Below are 25,369 nucleotides of genomic sequence, written 5' to 3'. Positions count from 1 at the left end.
TAAACCTATAAATGTAGGCTCATAGATCTATTTCCCCATCCTCATATAATATATTTGTATATGTACATGTCTTTATCTAGAGCTCTATAAATAACCTTTGCCTCCCAGCTTTGGCCTCCCTTTTTACTGCTTGTGAGGTACCTGTCCTTTTTGGCCACTTGAGTGCTAGTCTTTTATTCTTTATTTGTCCTAGTTTGTGGTTCCCCCCCTCCCGATTGTTTTAATTTTCTTTATGATATATTTTGATGTAAAATTTTTTTTGACTACTGTTGCATTTGTATTTACAGTTCTTTCCTGCTTAGATGGTCTTGTTGTAGTACAGACTTTTTAACTGTTTTTGTATTTGTGTTTTTGTTTTAGTTGCAACTACTGGTCCATCAGTGTATTATAGTCAGTCACCAGCATATAATTCCCAGTATCTTCTCAGACCAGCAGCTAATGTTACTCCCACAAAGGTAACAAAGGAATACTTTATACGTGAATAAATACAGTTGATTCTCATAATTCATGGTAGTGGTCTGTAAAGTATCCTAGACTACTTACTTAGCAAAATAACGAACCATTGCTTGTAGAATACAAGGGGGTTATGTTCCTGTGTGCTTTTTATCAGTTACTCAGTACATGATCTTTTGTTATGTGTGCTTTTTAAAGATTAAATATTAAACATCTATTGCTAATTGATTAACAGCATTGTGAACCATGACTGAGTGAAGCATATCTAACATTTTCTCCCTGAGGCAACAGCATAGTTGTCTTGGGCTTAGGAATTGTAGCGAGCACTTTGCTGCTTTGCTTGGGGGCCACTTTGATCAATGAAATCACCAGCCCCAGAGCATAAAAAAATAGGCCATTAAATAGCTTGCAAAAAGGATGCTGCTTTATAGTATGAGGGCTGAAAGCAGTGCTTCCATGCTCAACCTCAGCTGGAAACATGTATATTGAGCGACCCAATTTTTGGTGCTCTATGTGTGTCTGCCTATGGCTGTAAACGGCCGTAACTATTGTTTGTGGGGAATTAGCTATAACATTGCACTATAGGTGAGTTTGCCAATGTGGAATCCATGAACAGTGTGAGTCACCTGTATCAAATTTTCAATTGTTTAGGTTTCCTTCAGAGAAATTATAGGAGAAATGCTTTATTAGTACTATTCCTTAAGAATAGATCTTTTAGATTTCTTTCTAGATATAGAAGTGGTACTTAGTTTATTTTTGTATTCAGTGTGAATATTTAGGATTATTTTTAATATGAGATGGGGGTAGACCCTTCTTCATTCTGCTTTGGCAGAAAATGATCCTAGAATATTTTAGCCTGCTCGTCCTCTGGGTAAGTAAGTAGCTAATGGCTTGAAAATGTGACTTAAAAACTATTGATGGAGAACAAATATTAAAACAGTAGTGAGGATTTAGGTGCCTTTAAACCTAGATTTTCTACTTATTGTGACCTTGGGCAAGTTTCTTAATCTCTGTATGTCAGTTACCTTATGTATAATAATAATAATACCTTTCTTCATTGGGTGCTATTAAAATGAGCTTATAAATATGTAAAGTGCCAGTTGCTATATTAGTAAATACTTAGTAAATACCTAGTAAATGTTAATCTTCATCAACACTGCCACTATTATTGTTAACATTATTTGATGCATTATTTAGGAATGAAGAAGATATGTGTTTTGATTTATTGTGGCAGATGGTACATTTAGAACAATTTTCAATTTATGGCATGAAGGGTTATAAGCTTCAATTGTCTTTGTAGGTAGCATTGCTTTCTTGAAGTGATGTGTTATAAGCCCTGATCATACCGTCTTTATCTAATGATTCTTAGGTTTGATGTTTGTGAGAATTTGTCTAGTGATGCTTTTTTGAACAGCCTACAAACATTTTAACTTTTTTTTTTCTTGCAGGGTCCAGTTTATGGTCTGAATAGACTTCCCCCTCAGCAGCATATTTATGCTTATTCACAACAGATGCACACACCACCAGTACAAAACTCATCTGCTTGTATGTTTTCTCAAGAGATCTATGGTCCTCCCCTGCGCTTTGAGTCTCCTGCAACAGGAATTTTATCACCCCGGAGTGATGATTACTTTAATTACAATGTTCAACAGACAAACACAAATCCACCTTTGCCAGAACCAGGTTATTTCACAAAACCTCCAGTTTCAGCTCATGCTTCAAGATCTGCAGAATCTAAGGTTATCGAGTTTGGAAAATCTAATTTTGCTCAGCCTGTTTCAGGTGAAGGAATAAGGCCATCTCTGACAACACCAGCACATGCAACGCAACCAGCTCCTTTTAAATTTAACTCAAATTTCAAATCAAATGACGGTGACTTTACGTTTTCCTCACCACAGGTTGTGACTCAGCCCCCTTCTACAGCTTACAATAACAGTGAACGCCTTTTGGGGCTTCTGACTTCAGAGAAACCACTGCAAGGAGATGGCTATAGTGGACCAAAACCTACACCTGGTCAAACCATTGGACCTCGAAATACTTTCAACTTTGGAAACCAAACTGTGTCTGGAATTTCCTTTACAGAAAATACGGGGCCAACTCGGCAAACAAATTCTGGTTTTCGCCTAAGCAATGATACGTTTACTTTCCATGGTTCAGGGAAAGCCGTGTTTGGAACACCAGCTCCAGAGTTGGCGCACAAGAACCATGAAACAGATGGAAGCAGTGCTCAAGTTGATGAAGATGATGATGGCCCTCACTTTGAGCCGGTGGTACCTCTTCCGGATAAAATTGAAGTGAAAACTGGTGAGGAAGACGAGGAAGAATTCTTTTGTAATCGTGCAAAATTATTCCGTTTTGATGCAGAATCCAAAGAATGGAAGGAACGGGGCGTTGGCAATGTGAAAATCCTAAGGCATAAAACATCTGGTAAAATTCGTCTTCTAATGAGACGAGAGCAGGTTTTGAAGATCTGTGCGAACCATTATATAAGCCCCGAGATGAGACTGACTCCAAACGCTGGCTCAGACAGATCTTTCGTGTGGCACGCTCTTGATTATGCAGACGAGTCCCCGAAGCCAGAACAGCTTGCTATAAGATTCAAAACTCCCGAGGAAGCAGCACTTTTTAAGTGCAAGTTTGAAGAGGCCCAGAACATTTTAAAAGCCTCAGGAGCAAATGTAGCCACACCGACAAATCAGACTCCCAGAACTGTAAAAGAGCCCCTAAGTCGTGACAATAAGGATATTTGCAAACCTGATGCCGGAAGTTTGAATTTTGAATTTCAGTTTGCAAAGAAAGAAGGTTCTTGGTGGCATTGTAATAGCTGCTCACTAAAGAATGCTGCAACTGCTAAGAAATGTGTATCGTGCCAAAATCTAAAACCAAGTAATAAAGAACTCTCTGGCCCACCATTAGTTGAAACTGCTCCCACTTTTAAAATTGGCCTAGAAAGTGTTCAGGATAGATTTGCAATGAGGACCCCCAAGAAAGAAGGTCACTGGGAGTGTAGTACCTGTTCAGTCAGAAACGAACCCACTGCGTCTAGGTGTAACACATGCCAGAATACACAGTCTGCTGGCAAAAGTGGGTCTTCATTTGTCCAGCCATCTTCCTTTAAATTTGGTCAGGGAGATCTTCCTAAATCCGTTAGCAGTGATTTCAGATCAGTAATTTTTTGTGCTAAGGAAGGAGAGTGGGATTGCAGCGCATGTCTTAAACTCAATGAAGGCAGCTCTACAAAATGTAATGCTTGTCAGCATCCAAGAAAACAGAGTCAACCTGCTTATGTTCCAGCACCTGCCTCTTTTAAGTTTAGTACTTCAGAGACAAGCAGGACTCCGAAGAGTGGATTTGAAGGCATGTATGCTAAGAAGGAAGGACAATGGGACTGCAGTGTATGCTTGGTACGGAATGAAGCAAGTGCTACCAAATGTATTTCTTGTCAGAATCCAAGTGAAGAGAGCCTGCCTAGTTCTGCTGTTTCAGCACCTGCCTCTTCAGAGATGAGCCAGGCTCCAAAGAGTGGATTTGAGGGAATGTTCACCAAGAAGGAAGGACAGTGGGATTGCAGTGTGTGCTTGGAACGAAATGAGAATTCTTCTTTAAAATGTGTGGCTTGTGACAACTCTAAGCCAACCCACAAGCCGCCTGTTGCAGAAACTTCAGTTTTAACTGTAGGCCCCAAATCTGCATTAAGGGACTCGTCTGGAAGTCAGATGGGCACAGGATTTAAAACAGGCTTTTCAGGAAAAGGTTTTAAATTCGGAAGTTCTGAGCAAGGTTTTAAATTTGGGCATGTGGATCCAGAAAATATACCTTCATTTACATTTCAGAGTTCTAATGCTGAATCCAAGTCAACAAAAGAAGGATTTAAGTTTTCCATCCCTGTGTCTGCTGATGGATTTAAATTTGGCATCCAGGAGCCAGGAAACCAAGAGAAGAGTGACAATGAGAAGCCCATTGAAAGTGACACTGGTTTGCAGGCCCAGGAGGCCAGTGCCCAGAAGAATGGAGGTGGTTTGACTTTTGGTCAGACTAGTAGCACTTTTACCTTTGCAGATCTTGCAAAATCAACTTCAGGGGAAGGATTTAAATTTGGCCAAAAAGATCCTAATTTTAAGGGATTTTCTGGTGCTGGAGAAAAATTATTTTCATCACAGAGTGGTAAAATTGTTGATAAAACCACGTCAGCGGACCTTGAAAAAGATGATGATGCCTATAAGACTGAAGACAGTGATGACATCCATTTCGAACCAGTAGTTCAAATGCCTGAAAAAGTAGAACTTGTAACAGGGGAGGAAGATGAAAAAGTTCTTTACTCACAGAGGGTGAAATTATTTAGATTTGATGCTGAGATAAGTCAGTGGAAAGAAAGGGGCTTAGGGAACCTAAAAATTCTCAAAAATGAAGTAAATGGCAAACTGAGGATGCTGATGCGAAGAGAACAAGTGCTAAAAGTCTGTGCTAATCATTGGATCACCACCACAATGAACCTGAAGCCGCTCTCTGGATCTGATAGAGCATGGATGTGGTTAGCTAGCGATTTTTCTGATGGTGATGCTAAGCTAGAACAACTAGCAGCAAAATTTAAAACACCAGAGCTAGCTGAAGAATTCAAGCAGAAATTCGAAGAATGCCAGAGACTTTTATTAGACATACCACTTCAAACCCCCCATAAACTTGTTGATACGGGGCGAGCTGCCAAGTTAATCCAGAGAGCTGAAGAAATGAAGAGTGGACTGAAAGATTTCAAAACCGTTTTGACAAATGAGCAAACAAAAGTCACCGACGAAGAGAATACGAGTCCAGGCTCAAGTGCTGCCAATGTTTCAGACACGAGTAAGCCAAATTCTGAAAACACGGGGCCTACATTAGAGTGGGATAACTATGATTTACGAGAAGATACTTTGGATGACAGTGTGAGTAGCTCAGTACACGCTTCTCCATTGGCAAGTAGCCCTGTGAGAAAAAACCTCTTCCGATTTGGTGAGTCAACAACAGGATTTAACTTCAGTTTCAAATCTGCCTTGAGTCCATCTAAGTCTCCTGCCAAGTTAAATCAGAGCGGGACTTCCGTTGGTACTGATGAAGAATCCGATGTCACTCAAGAAGAGGAAAGAGATGGGCAGTACTTTGAACCCGTTGTGCCTTTACCTGATCTCGTCAAAGTATCCAGTGGTGAAGAAAATGAACAGGTTGTTTTTAGTCACAGAGCAAAACTCTATAGATATGACAAAGATGTTGGCCAGTGGAAAGAAAGGGGCATTGGCGATATCAAGATTTTACAGAATTACGAGAACAAGCAAGTTCGCATAGTGATGAGAAGAGACCAGGTATTAAAACTTTGTGCAAATCACCGAATAACTCCAGACATGACTTTACAAAATATGAAAGGGACAGAAAGAGTGTGGGTGTGGACTGCATGTGATTTTGCAGATGGAGAAAGAAAAGTAGAACATTTAGCTGTTCGCTTTAAACTACAAGATGTTGCAGACTCATTTAAGAAAATTTTTGATGAAGCAAAACTCTCTCAAGAAAAGGATTCCTTGATAACTCCTCACGTTTCTTGTCCCAATACTCCCAGAGAGTCACCATGTGGCAAAATTGCTGTAGCTGTGTTAGAAGAAACCACTAGAGAGAGGACGGATTTGATTCAAGGCGAGGATACAGCAGATGCACCTTCAGAAGTTGGAGAAGTGTCTAGCATATTTGAAACCACGACAAAAGCTGTGGTTTCTCCTCCAAAGTTTGTCTTTGGTTCAGAGTCTGTTAAAAGCATTTTTAGTAGTGAAAAATCCAAACCATTTGCTTTTGGCAACAGTTCAGCCACTGGGTCTTTGTTTGGATTTAGTTTTAATGCACCTTTGAAAAATAACAATAGTGAAGCCACTTCAGTCGTCCAAAGTGGATCTGAAAGAAAAGTGGAACCTAACAGATGTGAACTGTCAGAGAACTCTGATAACAAGCAGTCTTCAGATCGCAAAGCCAGGAATGTCTCTGCTTCCTCTCCAAAGGAAGAGTCTGCGGCTCACGACACATTTAAAGCACCAGAGAAGGGTGAGTGCTTAGTCTTCAGTGTTAACATTGGGCCGTCAGCAGTGTTTTGTATCTTGTGAATACCCAAAAATATTTGAACAGATTTTTTCCCCTCCCAAAGTAAGTTTGCCTCTGAGTGCTTAGGTGGCAACAGTGCTATCTAGATTTCACAGCTGCAAGACATTTATTCTTCTTAAGGCAGAGGGTTAACTTACGTAGTATGAAAGCATTCTGACTCATGGACTGAGGAGCATCGATAGCATATTTCATTCCTTCATTCTTCATTTTACTTGTCACTCAAAGAACATGGGAGTTGCATGCTCAGATTTTGTTTACGTCTTGCTTTGATTAAAGGGAGCACAGAATGAAAGCACCAGTGTAATTGAGTAGGTTAGGCCAGCAGATTAGTATAAATTGAGGCACTTTTTACATATATTCATATTCATTTTGTTTATGAACATGTTCAAAATCAAATGCTCTTTATTTTCTAGGATTTAATTTTAGCCTTTTTAAATCTAATCCAATGGCTTTTTGGACCTGCGCCCCATCCTCACAGCTTGAGAGCAAAGGTATAGAGCTAGCATACTCAGTATGAGATGACACCTGGTTTCTCAGTATTTAAGCTTGTAACATGCATGGTAGAGAATGCCAGTTTTAGCTAAGTACTTTTGTCTGTTAACATAACATCTTTTAAGGCTGGTTTTTTCTTACTTGGATGTAATTTTTCTCATCAGACAATATTGATTTGAGTTAGATCAAGGTGGTCCTCACCTTTTGCTGCTTTGTATTTCATTGTTCTATTATTTTTACTTTTGCTTAAGCAGACATTTTTACCTAACTTTTGTCTTCTGCCACTAATGTTTGCCAATACCTAAACACATGATGACTGCCCACAGTGTGCATGCAATCTTGGAACAACAAAGTTTTCAAGTAGGGCTTTTCCTTTGTGCATAGTTTAGAAGAATACTGTATTTTCAAAGACTCCAATTTTAACGCCACCAGTATATACTTGGCAGTTTGTGTATATATGTAGCACAAATCAATTGTAGAATTGCAGGTTAGTGTTGGTACTGGAGTGAAGGAATAGGAAGCGGGATATAGAGAGCTAAGAGCAAGATTACAAAAATGAGAAATCACTATTAGTGCTCATATCTTGAACCCCTCAACTATATTACCTGTTAAACAAGTGCAGGGATACCATGTGTGGTATATGGGAGCTTCCATTTTAAAGTATACCAAGCATAATTCTAGCTACCCCAAACCCTTTACATTAAGTAGCTAGTTACTCAGAGCCTTCTGTATTGGACAAGGCAAAACTGCCCCATGGGTAAGGTGACCACATTTTAACATTGGTAAAGCGGGACACCATAGATAAAACTCATATCCTGGTGAAATAGCCACATGGCAGCTGAAAACCGTATACCTAGCTTGTCGTGCATTCTTTCCAAAAATAGGGACTTTTTAAAAAAAAAAACTGGGATGCGGGACACATTGTTAAAAAGCGGGACGTCTGGTCACCTTCCCCATGGGGTTTCGAAGGCTGTTACGTTTCATAGAAGCCAACTGCCTCATCTTTCTCCTTTCTATCTAAATACACGGCAGCAGCTTTCTAATGTCCCGTGGGGTAATCTGTAATCTAACCACAGGTTGGCAGTTTGAAACCACCAGAGGCTTCATGGGAGAAAGACTGGGCTTTCTACTTCTATAGAATTACAGTCTCAGAAACTCATAGTGAGTTCTGCCCTGTTCTTTAGGGTTGTAAGTCAGCATCAACTCAATGGCAGTGAGGGTGTTTTTGTTTTGTTTTTTCTTTGGAGCTTAACCTTTATGGAAACTGCCACCTGGTGGGTTTGATAGGTGACCTTTCTTCAGCATTTGGGTGCTTAACCATTGTGACAGCAGGGCTCCTTTTACTAGCAAAAGCTCCTTTTAACCTTTTTATTTTTTATTTTTTTAAGGATGCAAGCTTCTAGAAGTGTAAATGACAAGTGTGGACTTTACAGACAAGTGGGAATACCTTGCACCATTCACTGTGGAGCCCAGACTAGAATCTCAGACCCCAAACCCAAATTTACCAGTGTCTCTCAATAGAAGAAAAGACTCTTCTGTTTTGAGACAAAGAATATGATAGTCCCAAGGAAACTTAGAGACGAAGAGTGTCAATAGGAGGAAATTGAGGCCCAGAGAGGCGATCTAACTTGCTCCGTGTTGTCATTTCTAGCCAGTGGCAGAATTCTGGAACAAGAATCTGTACCTTAAAATGTTCTTTTATTGATGCAGGCCAGGGATTGATAAAGGAATGGGCGTGAAGTCTGCTTTGAAGATGCTAAGAAAGGGCTCTAGTTCTCCAGAGCCCTTATAATCCAATAAGATTATAATGTGAAGTATGTAATTCTAAAATTTCTAGTTGCCATTTAAAAAAAAAGGAAAAAGTGTAAAATTATATTCCTATTTTAATTTGTTATCCAAAATACCATTTCAGCATCTAATCAATATGAAAGATTACTAATGAGATTTTGCTTAAAATTTTTTTTTCAAGCTTTAGGTCTTCAAAATCGAGTGTATATTTGAAACTTTAACATAACTTAGTTTGGACTACCCACATTTATGGCTAGGTGCTATCATATTGGAAAGCATAGCTCTGGAGCAGCAGTTCTCAACCAGTGGGTCACGACCCCTGTGGGGGGGGTGTTGAACGACCCTTTCACAGGGGTCGTCTAAGACCATTGGCAAACACATATTTCTGGTGGTCTTAGGAACTGAGACGTCACTTCTCTATCCTCTCCAGGCGGGTCTGCCCACATGTAAATATGCCCACATAGGAGTACCCGGTGTGAAGAATGTTACTTAGGGTACACCATGGTTCAAGACAAAATTTCACTTAATTTTCAATTAGAATCTTTCACTATATATAATTACATACTGTTTTTGTGATTAATCACTGTGCTTTAATTATGTTCAGTTTGTAACAATGAAAATACATCCTGCCTATCAGCTATTTATATTATGATTCATAACAGTAGCAAAATTATAGTTTTGAAGTAACAACAAAAATAATTTTACGGTTGGGGGGTGGTCACCACAACATGAGGAACTGTATTTATAGGGTTGCGACATTAGGAGGGCTCAAAACCACTGCTCTAGAGAATTTGTCGCCCCTCTTTGTACATGCTATGCTTTGTGACTTGCGTACACTATTAATTTCTTTGGCCAGAAAATTCTTTATAGATCAGATTGTATATAGAATTGTTTTTTTCAGTTGGATTTAAACCATAGCAATTATCTTAGATTCTTAAGAGTTTTGTTTACCCACAGGAGACTAGTGTTTATGTAAATGTATTTAGTATCATACTTGGAAATAGGAAAAACTGAATGCATAGTCCTAGTTGCTTGCAACTTTATGGGAACTAATCAAGGTTGGCTTCTGATTAGTTTCATATCACACTAATTGTTGCTTTTGATGTAAGCCTTTTCAATTCTTGCAAATGCATGGGTATTTTGCTAAATTATTGTTTAGCATGCCAAAAGTGATTATGACAGCATAGTACTTTAGTATTTTAATTATGTAAAGAGTAGTTTGTTATTTTCAATGATTATAGCTTAAAGCAGGGTGCTAACTGTTTTTAAATAGACCCTGTGTTTACTCAGGTATTTTGGTAGGACACTCAATAAGGCTGCTAATTTTAATTTCTGTAGACCTCTGTCCAGTATAAGTGTATATAGATTTTTTATCATGCTATTTAAATTGGGAGATCAGTTCCCTGAGTTCTTATTTCTAGTTAGAAAATTCATGCTAATACTTAGACCAAACTTCATCTTTTATCAACTTTTGACTTTGGTTGTAGAAAAAGAGAAGGAGCCACCAGGAGAAGCTCCTCCAGATGATGACGTTCTCATTGTGTACGAGCTAACTCCAACCCCTGCGCAGAAAGCCCTTGCCAGCACACTGAAGCTCCCTTCAACTTTCTTCTGTTATAAGAATAAACCAGATTATGTTAGTGAGGAAGAGGATGACGGTAAATGTTTTGTTACTTTTAAAGCTCTCTGTTCAGATGCTGATTTCCGTGGTTGGGTAATGTTGTTGTTAGGTGCTGTTGAGTCAGTTCTGACTGAACAAAACACTTGGTCCCGCTCCAGCCTCACAGTTGTTAAATTACCTTTGCAGCAACAGTCAACCCAACCAGTCGACTGTCATCCATGCCCTTCACTATATCCATGCCCCTGTACTTTACCAAGCACGATGCCCTTTTCCAGAGACTGGTCTCACCTGATAAAATGTTCAAAGTACAGAGCAGGTGTTTTAGGAGAGCTGAAAGCAGTCATAATTTTTCAGAGCCATAGAGTAGTTTGAGATTATGGAAAACTTGGTATGCTATGTCAATATTTAAAGCAGAGGAGTTTACATTATTAAGATTTAGAAGTATCACGTAGTGGCATAGAGCAGGATCATAAGATCAGCCATATCCCAAGAGGAAAGCGTAAATTCAGCTCTGACGTTGGAAGAAGCAGTCGCTGCCAGGGACTCATTTCCGACTCAGAGAGCCGACCTGCCCCGGGCTCCCAGGGCTGCACAAGGCACAGAGAACTGGCAAGATTAGTTGCTGTTTGGATGTGAGAAGTGGCGGAAAGGGTGAAGTTGGGAATAATTCTGAGGTTTCTGACTTGGGACCCCCAAATGCTTACAAAATTTTCACATAAGCTTTGTACTTTAAGATGAAGATTTTGAAGCAGCTGTGAAGAAACTGAATGGGAAACTGTATTTGGATGACTCAAAGAAACATCAAGCAGGTGTGTTAAGCTTAAATGACAATATGTGTGTGTGTGTGTGTGTGTATTTAAAATCTACTTAATACTGCTTTTTTGTGTGTGTTTCTGTATATGAAATCTAAGCTAGGTGAATCTAGAGAGCTCTCTTACCACCCCCACTGCCACTGTGTGTGTCCCCCTCTCCCCCCAACACTTACTGTACATGCTGCCCCTATAGGTTCATCACATAAAACTCTTCTTAATGTGACTGAATTATCGAATTGTATGATAGGTGAGTATATGCCAAACAAGTAGTTGTAAACACAAAATCTGCTTAACCTTAAAAGGAGCTTGGGTTTTTTTGTTTGTTTGTTTTTTGGGGTTCTTCCCATAGTAGCTGCGGTGATGTGCCTAAATAATTTTCTGCTTACTTCACTTAGATAACCTCAAACAGCATGCATACTGAAAGGTTCAAGTCTTTGGGTCTATTTAAGAATAGTTGTGAAACTACCTGGGCCATCAAGGGTTACTGTATACATCTATTCAGACAGCCACCAAGTCTGAAAAATTTCATTTTGTAGAGGCAGTGTGCCATGTGGATGTTCAAATGTTGGAGCTGGTAGGTGTGCCCAGGCCAAACAGTAGGATTGGTGGGCCAAAAGGACCCTGAATGTTTGTTGTGTGTGCTTAAAAAAGCAAAGTCATGCTGAACTGAAAAGTTTAGATGTGGATTCTCTGGTCATTGAGCACATCCAGGTGAACAATGCCCCCATGATGCAATGCCAACTCAGGCTAGGACTAACCCACACATGAGCTCCAGTATATTGAAATGATTAGTAAAAGGTGACAAATTACTCCTAAACCAGAAGAGGAGATTGCACTGAAGAAAACACATCCTAGAATTAACTGAAGGAGCAAAACTTTACGGCTTGGGAGTAAATTAAGTTAAAGTAAAAGTTTTAAAAAAGGAGAGGGGTTTAATATGATAATTTCTATATGTCACAAATTTACTTATGTTATAACCCTTGGATATTTAAAATGAGCTGAAAAACATTCTTCTTCTGATGGTCCTTGTTCCTCATTTAAATTTACAGTTTTTCTTAACTGGACCTGTAGTTAGTAGATTACTTTGAGATTCGCTGTTGTAGAGTGGTTGGACATCTACTTTTCTCTTAACTTTCTTTTATGTGTGTTGTATTTATTTTTCAGTTACCGACAAAGAATGTGTTATTGTTTGGGAAAAGAAACCCACACTTGCAGAGAAAGCAAAAGCAGATATATTAAAGCTTCCACCTACCTTTTTCTGTGGAGTATGCAGTGATACTGAGGAGGACAATGGAAATGGGGAAGACTTTCAGTCAGAGCTTCAAAAAGTTCAGGAAGCCCAAGTAAGAATACCACCATTGTTTTCTTCTGTAATGGTCTTTGTGGATGTTGTAAACTTTAGAATAGTCACACGGCTACCATGGAGTTGATTCTGACTCATGGCAACCTTTTAGCACACAGTTAAACTGCTCCCTAGGGTTTCAGAGACTATGTGTGGTTAGCAACCCAAGCCCACAACACTCTCAGGGCTCTTCCTCTTAATGGATTTCAAATAGATTAGATTCATGGATCATTGATCCATGATCATGGATCAACCAACATACCCAGGCAAGATAGACTCTTGTTACATAAGCGGACAATCAGGACCCTTCCTGTGTGCGTATTCGATTTTGGGGGGATAGGGAGAATGAAAATATTCTTAAGAATACCTCTTACAATACTAAGAAAGGTACTAACTAGTGCACTGGCTTCACGTTGAGTTGCTGAGTGCAAGGTCAGTGGTTTGAAACTATCAACCACTCTAAGGGAAAAAGATGAAGCTTTCCTTCCCCAGAAAGAGTTCCCCTCTCGGTGACTCCCTCATGCCTCTGACTGTCTTTGGGCGCTCTCTAGCACCAGATTGTTTCAGTGCCTGAGATCCTTAGGCAGTTTTTTTCGATCCTTCTTTCAGAGCTTTCTAATAGTTGATTCATCTGTTTCAGCTCAGGTGTTTAATGGGGGTTTGGGGTTGAGACTGTGGCTACTCTATCTTTCCTGAAAACAAAAGTCCTCTATTTTTTTTAAAATGAGGTATATGGTACTTTTTGGAAATCAGTGTTTAATAGCATAGTAATTTGTGGTTTCTGCTTTGCAGAAATCACACAGTGAGCAAATGAGTGTTACTACTCCGTCTGAGAGGATGTGTACAGGTGGGATGAAAGTGTCCCCTCCATTTTTCTGTAACTCTGAAGAAGCAGGTTCTCAGATCAAATCTGTTACTTCAGCACCGATTTCTTCGGGAACCGAGGACAAACCTGTAGATCTGTCTACAAAGAAGGAAAATGAAACAGATTCCACAAGCCAAGGTAAATCTTGATACCTATTTATATAAGCCTTATCGGCATGCATTTCATAAATAAAACCGATTTACTAGAGAAGGTACACATTCAAAGGTAGACTTAAAAAATTTCTTAAAACAACTTTTTAAAGGGACTTAAAATTATTAATAATGACCAGAAACTCCTACTGGCTTGCTCACAAAGATAATAAACATCTATTTGTATCATTAAGAGTTGTGGATTCAGGGAAAGACCAGGCATTATGGTGATGGTCTGTCCCATCTGATCATAAAGGTCAATTGTTTGCATATGTGGGAAATTTCTTTGTAGTAATATTTTCATTGGAATATGATCTGAGTTGTATCATCACTCAAACGTACTTAAAATATTATACGTACACATGAAGTAAATGTATAGTAGGTTTGTCAATTGCTTATGGTGCTACATAAATATCTTTCTTTTTCATTTTCAGTCTTGTAGCTTTCTCCCTTACCTTTATATCTCAATTGGTATCTGGGAGTCTCCTTAAGTTTTCTTGCTTTGTACATGTGTATTAGCACCCTGGTGACACAGTACTTGGTGCAAACCTACCAGTGGCTTCCTGGGAGAAAAGACCTGGCAGTCTGCTCCTACAAAGATGAGAGCCCAAGGAGCCCTGTGGGGCAGGCCTACTCTGGTGCCAAGTTGGCACCAACTCAGCAGCATGCAATGCTGACTACATTACCAAAATTAATCAGAAGTAGGTAAACATTTTACCAATATTTTTATAAACCCAAACCAAACTCACTGCCTTCAAGTCCCTTCCTACCCATGGTAATCCCTTCAGACAGGGTCGAACTGCGCCGTGGGTGTTCAAGCCCATAACGCTAATTATGGAGTAGAAAGCCTGCCTCTCTTCAGTGCCGCAGCTGCTGCTGGTTTCAAGACACCCGGCTTTGTGCTTCGCTGCCCCCCTCATAACTACTGTGCCACCAGGACTCCTTTCAAACTATGGTAGGGGAGAAAAGTCTATCTGACCTCAGTCATCATGCAGTTTCTTAAGAGGAAAAGGAAGGCATAGAACTTTCATGAATCATGCTGCATCCCATTGGCAGAATTAATATTCTGACCCCACAACTCCTGATGATTTGCTACCCTACATCCTATAGAGGAGACATTTGATTCTTGTCAGTTTAATGCAGAAGACAAATGTTGTTATGATGGATAACTGAAATTGCATAGCTTTCTTGAAATCCTTTTATATTACAACCCATTGCTCTGGAGTCAATTCTGCCACATCACAACCCTCTAGGAGCGAGGACACCCTATGGCAATCCAGACAGAAGCAGACAGTCTCCCTTTTGTCTGGGAGAGCTGGTGGGTGGATAGCAAGCGGGTGTTTGACCACACCACCACAGCTCCTTTCTAGATTAAAGGAGCCCTTATTAAAGCAGGAACTGTGTAGCTTGGTCATCTGGTTTAACACAGTTACTTCTTATTTTTAAGCCATTTTATTGGGGGCTTGTAACAACACTTATCACAATCCATGCATACATCCATTGTGTCAAACACATTTGCACATTTGTTGCCATCATCATTCTCAAAACATTTTCTTTCTACTTGAGCCCTTGATATCAGCTCCTCATTTTTTCTCCTCCCTTCCCGCTCCCCTCTCCTTCACAAACCCTTGATAATTTATAAATTATTATTATTTTGTCACATCTTATACTGTCCGGTGTCTCTAGTCACCCACTTTTCTGTTTTCCATCCCCCGGGGAGGAGGTTATATGTAGATCCTTGTAATTGGTTCCCCCTTTCCACCCCACCTTGGCTCCACCCTCCCGGTATCCCCACTGTCACCCCTGGTCCTGAAAGGATCATCTGTCCTGGATTCCCTGTGTTTCCAGTTCCTATCTGTACCAGTGTACATCCGCTGGTCTAGCCGGATTTATAAGGTAGAATTGGGATCATGATAATGGGGGGGAGGAAGCATTTAGGAACTAGAGGAAAGTTGTACATTTCATCAACACAGTTCCTTCTTTAACGTGTCTTCAAAAATGATTTTTCTCGTGGTTGTATTTTTGCTGTATTCTTTGCGAATAGCTCCTGCAAGCTTAATACCTCAGGAGATCAAAATTAGATATGTATCAGCTCAAAGTTCTTTGTCATATTTTTTGCTCCTGAGGAAACTGTACAAGGTTCTACGCCCTTGAGTTCTGGATGAAATTGTGATGTTTTAAAAATAATTATTAAATCATTGATTTCTTTTGCCAGTGGAAAGCAAAACAGTTCCAATTGTGTTTGGATGCAGCACAGGGCTATCATTTGCAGACTTGGCTTCCAGTAGTTCTGGGGATTTTGCTTTTGGCTCTAAAGGTAAGACCAAGAAGATAGACATTAATGATTATTTATAGACTCAAGCACAATGGTAAGAAACATTCGTTTTCCACAATGCTTTGTCAAATCTGGTAATTCTATCCCTCTTCTGTATTTTATTGTTTTAATAAGGGAGGGCTTTTTTGGGGCTATTTTCTCAAGTTTACTGTAAGCCATGCTGCTTGTTACCCCAGGAAGAAGTTGAGGTCAAGAAATTAAAATGTGCTTAGGCTTCTGTGGCAAATGTGGAACTTGCAAATCTGACCTCTTTGTGGGCATTCTGTGTTCATTTTTCTAAATGTGATCAAAGGTTTCAGGAAATTAACTGTTCACCTACGTTTCCAATGCTTTTAGGCACCGTGCCTTTTAGTAAACAATTTCAAAAAGTCTCATCTTTGTATTAAGGTCAAATAGTATGCAATGTGTAAATGTACCGTATTCATTAAATGAAGCAAACTTGTAGAATAATATAGTTTTAAACACTTTCACAGAAAGTATTTTTATCACATTGATAGAAATTCCATGCATTGACAAATACAGAACAAAAAGCTTATAAAAAATGATGCCTTTATTTAAATATACTAATTTATTTATCAGATAAAAATTTCCAGTGGGCAAATACTGGAGCAGCTGTGTTTGGTACACAGTCAACCAATAAAGGTGGTGAAGATGAAGATGGTAGTGATGAAGAAGTAGTTCATAATGAAGATATCCATTTTGAACCAATAGTGTCATTACCAGAGGTAAACATTACAAAAGGAAAATCTTAATAACTAATTTCTCATTTTAGGTTTAAAACACAAGCTTAATTATTAGGGCTCATTTCTTTGTGAGTGTTCAGAATTTGAGGTGTAAACTAGATGTGCATTAAGTGTACCCTTGTAATAATGTCTTTTTTAAAGTTTATATATATATATGAGAAGGCTTCTAAAAACTTGTGGGGAATATGTATTCTATAAATTTTTGAAGTTCATGCATACACATTTCTTATAAATTCTATTCACATTATTGTCTAGAACTAACAAAATTCAAGCATTATTAGAATATCGTTTGTTTTCATAGGATAATTCTGGGGGCCTAAGAAGACAAAAAAAAGTCTTGTATTTTCCAAAATACTTTCAATAAAATGTAACAGCTGTATTTTCTGTAGAAGAATGTTGCTTTAAGCAAGTATTTTGTAGTTTTTGAACCACAATCAGTAGTTATTATTTCACTTAAAAAATAAGGAATGTTTGAAGCATTTAATTTCCAAAAGTGGAAGAACAGCATGTAAAGAGAAATGATCTATAATGACCAGTTAGGTCTTCAGTACTTCCTGAAAATCAGATGTATTCCTAGCTCTGGGATATTACCAATTATTTTGATACTAAAGTTCAAATTTATTAATTTGAACCTCAAAAAAATAAAGCCTACAGAATGTGTATATTTGGAGTGTGTTATAAACAGCTTATACATAGATCATTTCCTTTGCTATTAAAGGTAGAAGTAAAATCTGGAGAAGAAGATGAAGAAATTTTGTTTAAAGAGAGAGCCAAACTTTATAGATGGGACCGAGATGTCGTTCAGTGGAAAGAGAGAGGTGTTGGAGATATAAAGATCCTTTGGCACACAATAAAGAACTATTATCGGATCCTAATGAGACGAGACCAGGTCTTTAAAGTATGCGCAAATCATGTAATTACAAAAACAATGGAATTAAAACCGTTAAATGTTTCAAATAATGCTTTAGTTTGGACTGCTTCAGATTATGCTGGTGAGTTTCTATATTGGGATCCTATTTTTAACTTTGGGGAGTTTTTAATCACCCATAATGAACACACAATCTTGTAAGTTACAGTTCACAGTAAGGTTATTGAATTCTTTTTTCCTTCAATAGATGGAGAAGCAAAAGTAGAACAGCTTGCAGTGAGATTTAAAACTAAAGAAATGGCTGATTGTTTTAAGAAAAAATTTGAAGAATGTCAACAGAATTTATTGAATCAGACAGAACAAGCATCACTTACAGCAGAATTATCCAAGGAAACAAATCCTGTGGTATTTTTTGATGTTGGCGTAGATGATGAATCTCTAGGACGTATAACCATGGAGTTATTTTCAAACATTGTTCCTCACACTGCTGAGAACTTCAGAGCTCTGTGCACCGGAGAGAAGGGCTTTGGTTTTAAGAATTCTATTTTCCACAGAATAATTCCAGATTTCATTTGCCAAGTAAGTATTACTACATATTACAGCCGAAGGCTAAACGAATTCACCACATGTTTGGGGAAATTGGAGTTTTTCCCTTTGCCCTCATCCTGTAGTTTTTGCAACATTTCTTTCAGTTCTTCTTCTCCACCGCCCAAAACTTTGAATTTAACTTGGTTTATATTTATGACCTTGTTACCTGCTAGGAATTGGGTGGGCAAAGAACTTCTTTATGTGATCTTTTTTCAAAATTGGGTACTTCTTAGTTTTCAAACTACATTCTTTTTTTTCTTTCTTTTTTTTTTTTAATCCACAGGATTTTATTCTGCCCTTGCCCTCGCTTCCTCCCCCAATTCCCTTCTTTGTTTTTTTTTTTTTTTTGGTATTCATTTTATTGGGGGCTCGTACAAATCTTATCACAACCCATCCATCCATCCATGGTGTCAAGCACATTTGTCGCCCCCATCATTCTCAAAACATTTGCCTTCCGCTTGATCCCTTGGTATCAGCTCCTTATTTTTTCCCTTCCCTCCCCGCTCCCCTTTCCCTCATGAACTCTTGATAATTTATAAATTATTATTATTTTGTCATATCTTATCCACTGCCTTCACTCACTTTTCTGTTGTCCGTCCCCCAGGGAGGAGATTATATGTAGATCCCTGTATCGGTTATCCCTTTCCCCCCACTGTACTGCCACCCTTCTGGTATCGCCACTCTCACCACTGGTCCTGAAGGGGTCATCTGCCCTGGATTCCCTGTTTCTAGTTCCTATCTGTACCAGTGTACATCCTCTGGTCTAGCCAGATTTGTAAGGTAGAATTGGGATTATAATAGTGGGGGGCGAGGAGGAAGCATTTAGGAACTAGAAGAAAGTTGTATGTTTTCTTTGTTGCCACACTGCACCCTGACTGGCTCGTCTCCTCCCTACAACCCTTCCGTAAGGGGATGTCCAGTTGTCTACAGATGGGTCTTGGGTCCCTAATCTGCACCCCCTCTCATTCACAATGATTTGATTTTTTTTGTTCTTTGATGCCTGATACCTGATCCCTTTGACACCTCGTGATCACACAGGCTAGATGGCCTCTTGTTTACCTCCAAGCCTTTAAGACCCCAGACACTGTAACTTTTGATAGCCGGGCACCATCAGCTTTCTTCACCACTTTTGCTTATGCACCCATTTGTCTTCAGCATCAAACTACATTCTTACGAAAGTTAGGTTTTTACAGTTATCCTGTAGTCATGAGTTCTGTGTGTTTTATTCAGGAATCCTAAATTGGATTTTTTTTTTCCTCCCAGGGAGGAGATATTACCAAACATGATGGAACAGGAGGACGGTCCATTTACGGAGATAACTTTGAAGATGAAAATTTTAATGTGAAACACACTGTTCCTGGGTTACTGTCAATGGCCAACCATGGCCGGGACACCAATAATTCTCAATTTTTCATAACACTGAAAAAAGCAGAACATCTGGACTTTAAACATGTAGTATTTGGGTTTGTTAAGGATGGCATGGATACTGTGAAAAAGATGGAATCATTTGGTTCTCCCACCGGGTTGGTTAGTCGAAGAATTTGTATCACAGAATGTGGACAGATATAAAAATCAATGTTTTTCATAGTTAACTTTATCTGTATCAACAGTTAAATTGAAGCTTAGCTGTCACAGACAATTTGGCAATTATGTTCAGCTTTTGAAATTGGACGCTTCCCATGTATAAATGTAAAATTGCAGCTTATAGCTGTTGTCATTTTTTAATGTGTTATAATTGACCTTGCATGGTGTGAAATAAAAGTTTAAACACTGGTGTATTTCAGGTGTACCTGTGTTTATGTACTCCTGACCTTTGTATTAAAAGTGGAATACTAATCTTGTTAAAAGCAATAGACCACCTCAATCTATTGAAGAATATGATATATGCAATTTTATTTTAATTCCTTTTAAGATATTTGGACTTCCTGCATGGATATACTTAACCTTTTGAATAAAGGGACCATAACTTAGATTTTTATTTTTAAGTTTTTTAAGATTTGAAGTATATTTGGTAATCTTAATTGTTGTGTGCTCATTTGTGCAGACTCATTTATGAATGGGTAGAGCCACAGAAGCTAGAGACCTAACCAAAGTGCTCTTCTACAGTCTTGCACCTCCTGTATAGTTAGAGGCTAACTTTTAAGTAGGATCCTTTTCTTGAAATGATATGTAGCTTCCTGTGCCCTTTGAAAGGCAGTAATTTTTACATTTTAAACAAGTTGATGATTTCCTTTGAGTTTTTGTTTTATTTTATAACTCTTCTGTCATCTGTCTCTACTACCTCAGAAACTGCAGCTTAGTTCTGATGAAAAGAACTTGATTTTTTTTCCTTGAAGTTATTGTGATAAAGTATGAATATTTTTAAAAAGGTCTATATCGTGTTGTTTGGGTAAAGATTTGCTTTATTACTAGATTGTTGCAGTACCTTTTCTGGTGAATTTTGTAGCAGAAATAAAGTAACTTGATAACAGCCATGACATTTAAAAAATTCATTACTTGTGCATTTAGTTGTCTGTTCACCAATTCTAGTACCAGCCATAAAGGAGGGCAATTAAAGATCACTAAATAAAAAAAAATCCACCATGTAATTTCTAGAGTTCCTAAGGAAGCGACTCTTCTCAGGTCTGCTTTACATTGAAAAATCTATTCGGAAATGGCTGGTGTCACAGTTCAGCCAACTATTCAACTGTGCAGTGTTCTCACCTGCCTATTTACTCAGTGTGGACCTACAGAGAACCCGTGTAGAGCACATTTTGCATAAAGTAAATTTCTAGGTTACAAGAGTCCAACCTGTGTTAATGTAAATTTTGCCCCCATTTCAAATTATCAAACCAATTCCTGCTCTCACAAATTTTTCATTTTCAATCACTTTCACTTCATGCACATACAACTTTTAGTCACTGACAAGGCTTTGGCCCCTTCCTTGCACTAATCCCCACTGCTGGAAACTCCTTTGTGGCTCAGCCTATGGGACAGGCTGGGGCTGCTCCTTAAGAGTTCATCAAGACTGAATCGTTATGGGAGCAGATAGCCTCATTGTCCTCTCACAAAGCTGCTGACCTTGCTTAACACTGTGCTGCCAGGGCTACTGCTCGCACTTACCCACTGCCACCAAGTTGATTCCAGCTCAGGCTGTCGGGTGCCATCTACAACCCTCTGTCCTCAGTACGGACTGCCTAGTCGTTGAGCATGCTCACAGTTGTTATGTTTAAGCCTAGTCGTGAGTGGCTACGACTCACCATCTGTCACTGACCCTTTACCAAACACGTTATTTCCCAAGGGCTCACCTGAATCATGTCCAAAGTATGTCAGACCAATCTCATGCTGCTTAGCATTCTTTAGGCAGTACATGGTCCTTTCAATATTCTCTGCTTCAAAAATTCATAGGAACTCTGGGTATGGTTTCTGAAACGAATTTTTCACAGGAGCAGACTTAGTTTCTCCTGAGGATCCATTGGTGGGTATGAAGCACCAGCCTTGCAGATAGCAGCCTAATGCTAATGTACTGCCTGAATCCCCTTTTTGCACTAAAACCAAACTCACCCCCAGTGAATTGATTTCAACTCAAAGCTACCCTAAAGGAGAGAGCATTGCCTTTCTGGGTTTCCAAGGCCAAAAATCTTTACTGGAGCAGAAACCTCATGTTTTTCCTTTGGAAGAGCTGGTGGTTTTGCAAACGTACTAACATTAAGGCTAAGAAACTGCACCTATCACATACTTGATGCACTTGTGTTGATTCCCACTCAAGTGACCCTTTTTAGGTTTGCCAAGACTGTAAGTGGTCTGCCACAACCTGACAATGCTGCCTGTTTGAACTTACCTACAAGTTCAATTTAAAGGGACACTTGGGAACTGATTTTGTTTGTAACAAGGGGACTGGCCCTACTTTATGTAAAGTAACCATCTTCCCTTAGTGTAGTAGCTGCACTTAGCAGGAAGGGGATTTATGCTCCATTGAAGAAGTGAGTGACCTATAGCAGTCACCTGTGCTGTCACCAAATAAAATTACCTACCTACTCATTAAACTCACTGCCGTCAGGGTAGAACAGCCCCCAGGGGTTTCTGAGACTACTGAAATACAAATACAAATCCTCATCTTTCTCCTTGGGAGCAGCTGCTGATTTTGAACCTTGCGTTTAGCAGCCCAATATATAACCCATTGTCACCAAGGCAAATGCCTCCAAAAGAGGTGAACACCCTGACTGCGTCATTTCTGACCCATAGCTACTGTAGGACAAGGTGGACTTGCCCCTGTGGGTTCCTGAGACTGGAGAGTAACACTGGGAATCAAGCTTTTATTTTGTTACTGAACCCAACTAAGTGCTTTAAAAATTAGCTGGCTTTTATTCTCATATAGACTACACTTTCTAAGTGATGCTCCAGCCAGCTGTGTGGTCCTATGCTGAGTTCCACGTTCTGTCTTAAGTTTGTTCCCTGCGAGGACCGAGACGGGCTGCGTCATGACGTAATCCGCTCTCCGAGCTCCGCCCCCTGCCGCCCCGTCGCGGTTTAAACCCTCTTCCCGTAGAGACGCCCGCGATCGCCTGGAGTCATGGAGCCGAGGGTCGTCAAGCCCCCAGGTCAAGATCTCCAAGTGGAACGTCTCAAAAGCCTCTACGGACTCGGGGCCAGCTGCCCGGAAGAGGTGAGGCCCATTTTCCCGGTGGGAGGCTGCGCGCGTGCGCCCCGGGGCGCTGGAGAAGCGTCTCCGGAGAGTCGGTGGAATGGGTGCGCCTAACTGCGTCTGGCCCGTGCGTCTGGTCACCGAGGTTGGGCCGCTGCCTTGGAGCCCTGAGCCCAGGTGGCTTCAGGGGGTAGAGCTCCAGCTCTCTGGAGGCGCCTGAAAGTGCTTGGAAAGAGCTGTAAACTTTTTAAACAAGGGGCCAGTTCACTGTCCCTCAGACCCGTTGGAGGGCCGGACTATTGTTTAAAAAAAACTATGAACAAATGCCTATGCACACGGCACATATCTTATTTTGAAGTAAAAGCCAAAACGGGGCAAAAACACCCGGCGGGCTGGATAAATGTCCTCGGCGGGCCGTAGGTAGTTTGAGGACCCCTGCCAGTGAAACTTCTGCTGTTGGAGACGAGTAATTTGTGGCCCAGGATTTCTAAATGTCTAAGCTTGGCTCATGGATGTCACTGAGGAGGTTAAGCCAGAAAGAATTTTACAGAAACCACAGGGATCTTTATTAAACGGCAGTGTCAAAGTGCGAAGCAATCGTTTCTCAGCATCTAGGTCCATACACTTTTGAAGGCGGTGCTTCCTGGGAGTCGGGATCAACTGGAAGGCAGCGAGGAGGAGGTCCCTTCCCCCCAAGCATGCTGTGCGTTTCGATGTCACCATAGCAAAACGGTAGTTTTGCTCTCTGTAAGTGTTCTTTGAGTCTGGGGAACCAAAACGCCCGAATGGGTCCGAACAGGGTTGTGTTGTAGAGGAGCTAATGTTTCCGGAGGAATTCTCCTGGGACAACCCTCGAAGAATGAGCGGGTGCAGTGTTGAGACCAAAAAAAACTACCGGCCTTCGTTCCCACGGCAGTTTTCCATTTTCGTACACTTTCTTCATAATTAGCCTTCGTGATCGCCCCGTGTTCTTTGAGGAAATCTACCAAAATGACCCATTTGGAATCCCACGAACAGTCTTCACAACCTGCGCTGCCTTTCTGCATTGCGTTAAACTGGCCTGCAGATTCCCTCTGGAAAGCACTGTTTGGATGGGATCGTTTTATTATTATTTTTTTTGAGGGCACCATAATGAGACTCAGACTTAACTCACTGCCATGGAGCCAGCGCTGACTCATAGTGACCCCCGTCCCCTGTGGCTTTCTGAGACTGCTTACAGAAGTCTTTCTTCCAGGCAGCTGCTGGTGGGTTCAAACTGCTAACCATGCTGCTAGCATTCCGTTACCACTGCAGGAACAGGGCTCCTCTATACAGCCATGTAGATCTGTCCCTTGTGTTTCTGAATTATTTGGGGTGATTTGCCCAATTATTTGTGCCTCTTTGCCCCTGTATACAAGGGGGCTTTAAAAAGTTCGTGGAAACTAAATGGTGCCGGGCTATCAGAAAGAATAGCATCTGGGCGTTAAAGGCTGTCTTAAACAACTATATGAGTGGGGTTTCAACCAAGCCCACATGGAAGAAAAACACCAAGCCTGTGTGATCCAAAGACTGTAAATAAACTCCAAATTGAAAGAGAGAACTGTATTAGAGCTTAAATTGTGAACTTGATACTGGTTTTCCCCGTTATTATGATCTTAACTTTGATCATTTGGTTAAGATTGTGTCCACCAGGTTTTTCTATGTTAACTTTATAAATTGATTTCCTTTGTAATTAATGTATAATTTGTAGGGAGCTGTTTTGACAATGTAAATGTGTTCTTATCACACAAATTAAGTATGACTTTTTCTCTTTAGTATGATTTTTCAAATTCTGACCAAGCTAAAAGTAAGAGGAGATCTCTAACCTACACAGGTAAGGCAATAGAGAATTTTGTATATTTTGGGGTTTTAACAAATTTAAATTGAGAGACAATAAAAGATGAAAGTAATTTGTTCGGTATCATGTGATATTAAACTTAAGGCTAGTGATAGATATCATGTGATATTAAACTTTTTTTCAGTTGATTACTAAACCAATTGCACCAAAATTATTTTTTGTCAGGGGAGGTAAATGTGTTGATATCTTAAAAAGCCAAGTGACTTATTTAGATGTTTTTATTATAGTATTTCTTCTTTGAAGATGTTAAAAACTAAACAAAGTATATTGGGTAAGGAGAACTAATTGCTGGTTTTCAAGGGATAAACTTATTCAAATTACTGGGGTAGTAATTATTGCTGTGGAGGAGGAATTGATCAATAAATGTGCATGAGTAAATCCACAGCGACAGTAAATGGGTAAATAACTTCCTAGGGGCATGACAGGGGAGGTTGAGGGGAAACGGGGAACTAACAATAAGGAGTGCAAGAAATAAGACAATGTTCTAAAATTGTGCTGATAATTGAATTGAGTTGCTGGTAACTATTGAATTATGTGCTATGTGAATTATATGTGAATAAAATTACTTTTAAAATGTGTTTGGAAAAGATTCTACTGTACAATTGAATGAGTAGGACAACATGTGCTGAGCTGTTGCTAAGTGTTTTTATTCAATTAATTGACGATCCTGGAAATATGAGGAGGTTTCAAAGTTTGTGG

The 25,369-nt window shown here is 39.7% G+C and overlaps 2 protein-coding genes across 3 annotated transcripts in view; both read left to right on the top strand.

The window, feature by feature from the left end:
- Positions 1–20,662, top strand: part of RANBP2 (RAN binding protein 2) — a 64,439-nt gene extending 43,777 nt beyond the window's left edge. Inside the window, exons 19-29 of the mRNA XM_045283984.1 lie at positions 361–455; positions 1,902–6,510; positions 10,335–10,505; positions 11,203–11,277; positions 12,445–12,623; positions 13,415–13,625; positions 15,852–15,953; positions 16,551–16,696; positions 17,433–17,706; positions 17,830–18,161; positions 19,434–20,662. Coding sequence (XP_045139919.1) covers positions 361–455; positions 1,902–6,510; positions 10,335–10,505; positions 11,203–11,277; positions 12,445–12,623; positions 13,415–13,625; positions 15,852–15,953; positions 16,551–16,696; positions 17,433–17,706; positions 17,830–18,161; positions 19,434–19,739 — 6,500 coding nt within the window. The 3' untranslated portion in view covers positions 19,740–20,662. The remainder of the gene's footprint in view (positions 1–360; positions 456–1,901; positions 6,511–10,334; positions 10,506–11,202; positions 11,278–12,444; positions 12,624–13,414; positions 13,626–15,851; positions 15,954–16,550; positions 16,697–17,432; positions 17,707–17,829; positions 18,162–19,433) is intronic.
- Positions 20,663–22,713: 2,051 nt separating this feature from the next.
- CCDC138 (coiled-coil domain containing 138) overlaps positions 22,714–25,369 on the top strand; it is a 30,895-nt gene continuing 28,239 nt past the window's right edge. For both annotated transcript variants that reach the window (XM_045283966.1, XM_045283967.1), the window contains exons 1-2: positions 22,714–22,815; positions 24,589–24,646. In XM_045283966.1, the coding sequence (XP_045139901.1) occupies positions 22,723–22,815; positions 24,589–24,646 (151 nt within the window). In that variant the 5' untranslated portion in view covers positions 22,714–22,722. The remainder of the gene's footprint in view (positions 22,816–24,588; positions 24,647–25,369) is intronic.

Source organism: Echinops telfairi, unplaced genomic scaffold (assembly GCF_000313985.2).
Source record: "Echinops telfairi isolate 266 unplaced genomic scaffold, ASM31398v2 ScPeMD7_7467;HRSCAF=8505_1, whole genome shotgun sequence".
NCBI lineage: Eukaryota > Metazoa > Chordata > Mammalia > Afrosoricida > Tenrecidae > Echinops > Echinops telfairi.
Note: the sequence above shows the minus strand (reverse complement) of the source record. Positions and strands in the feature narration are given on the sequence as shown.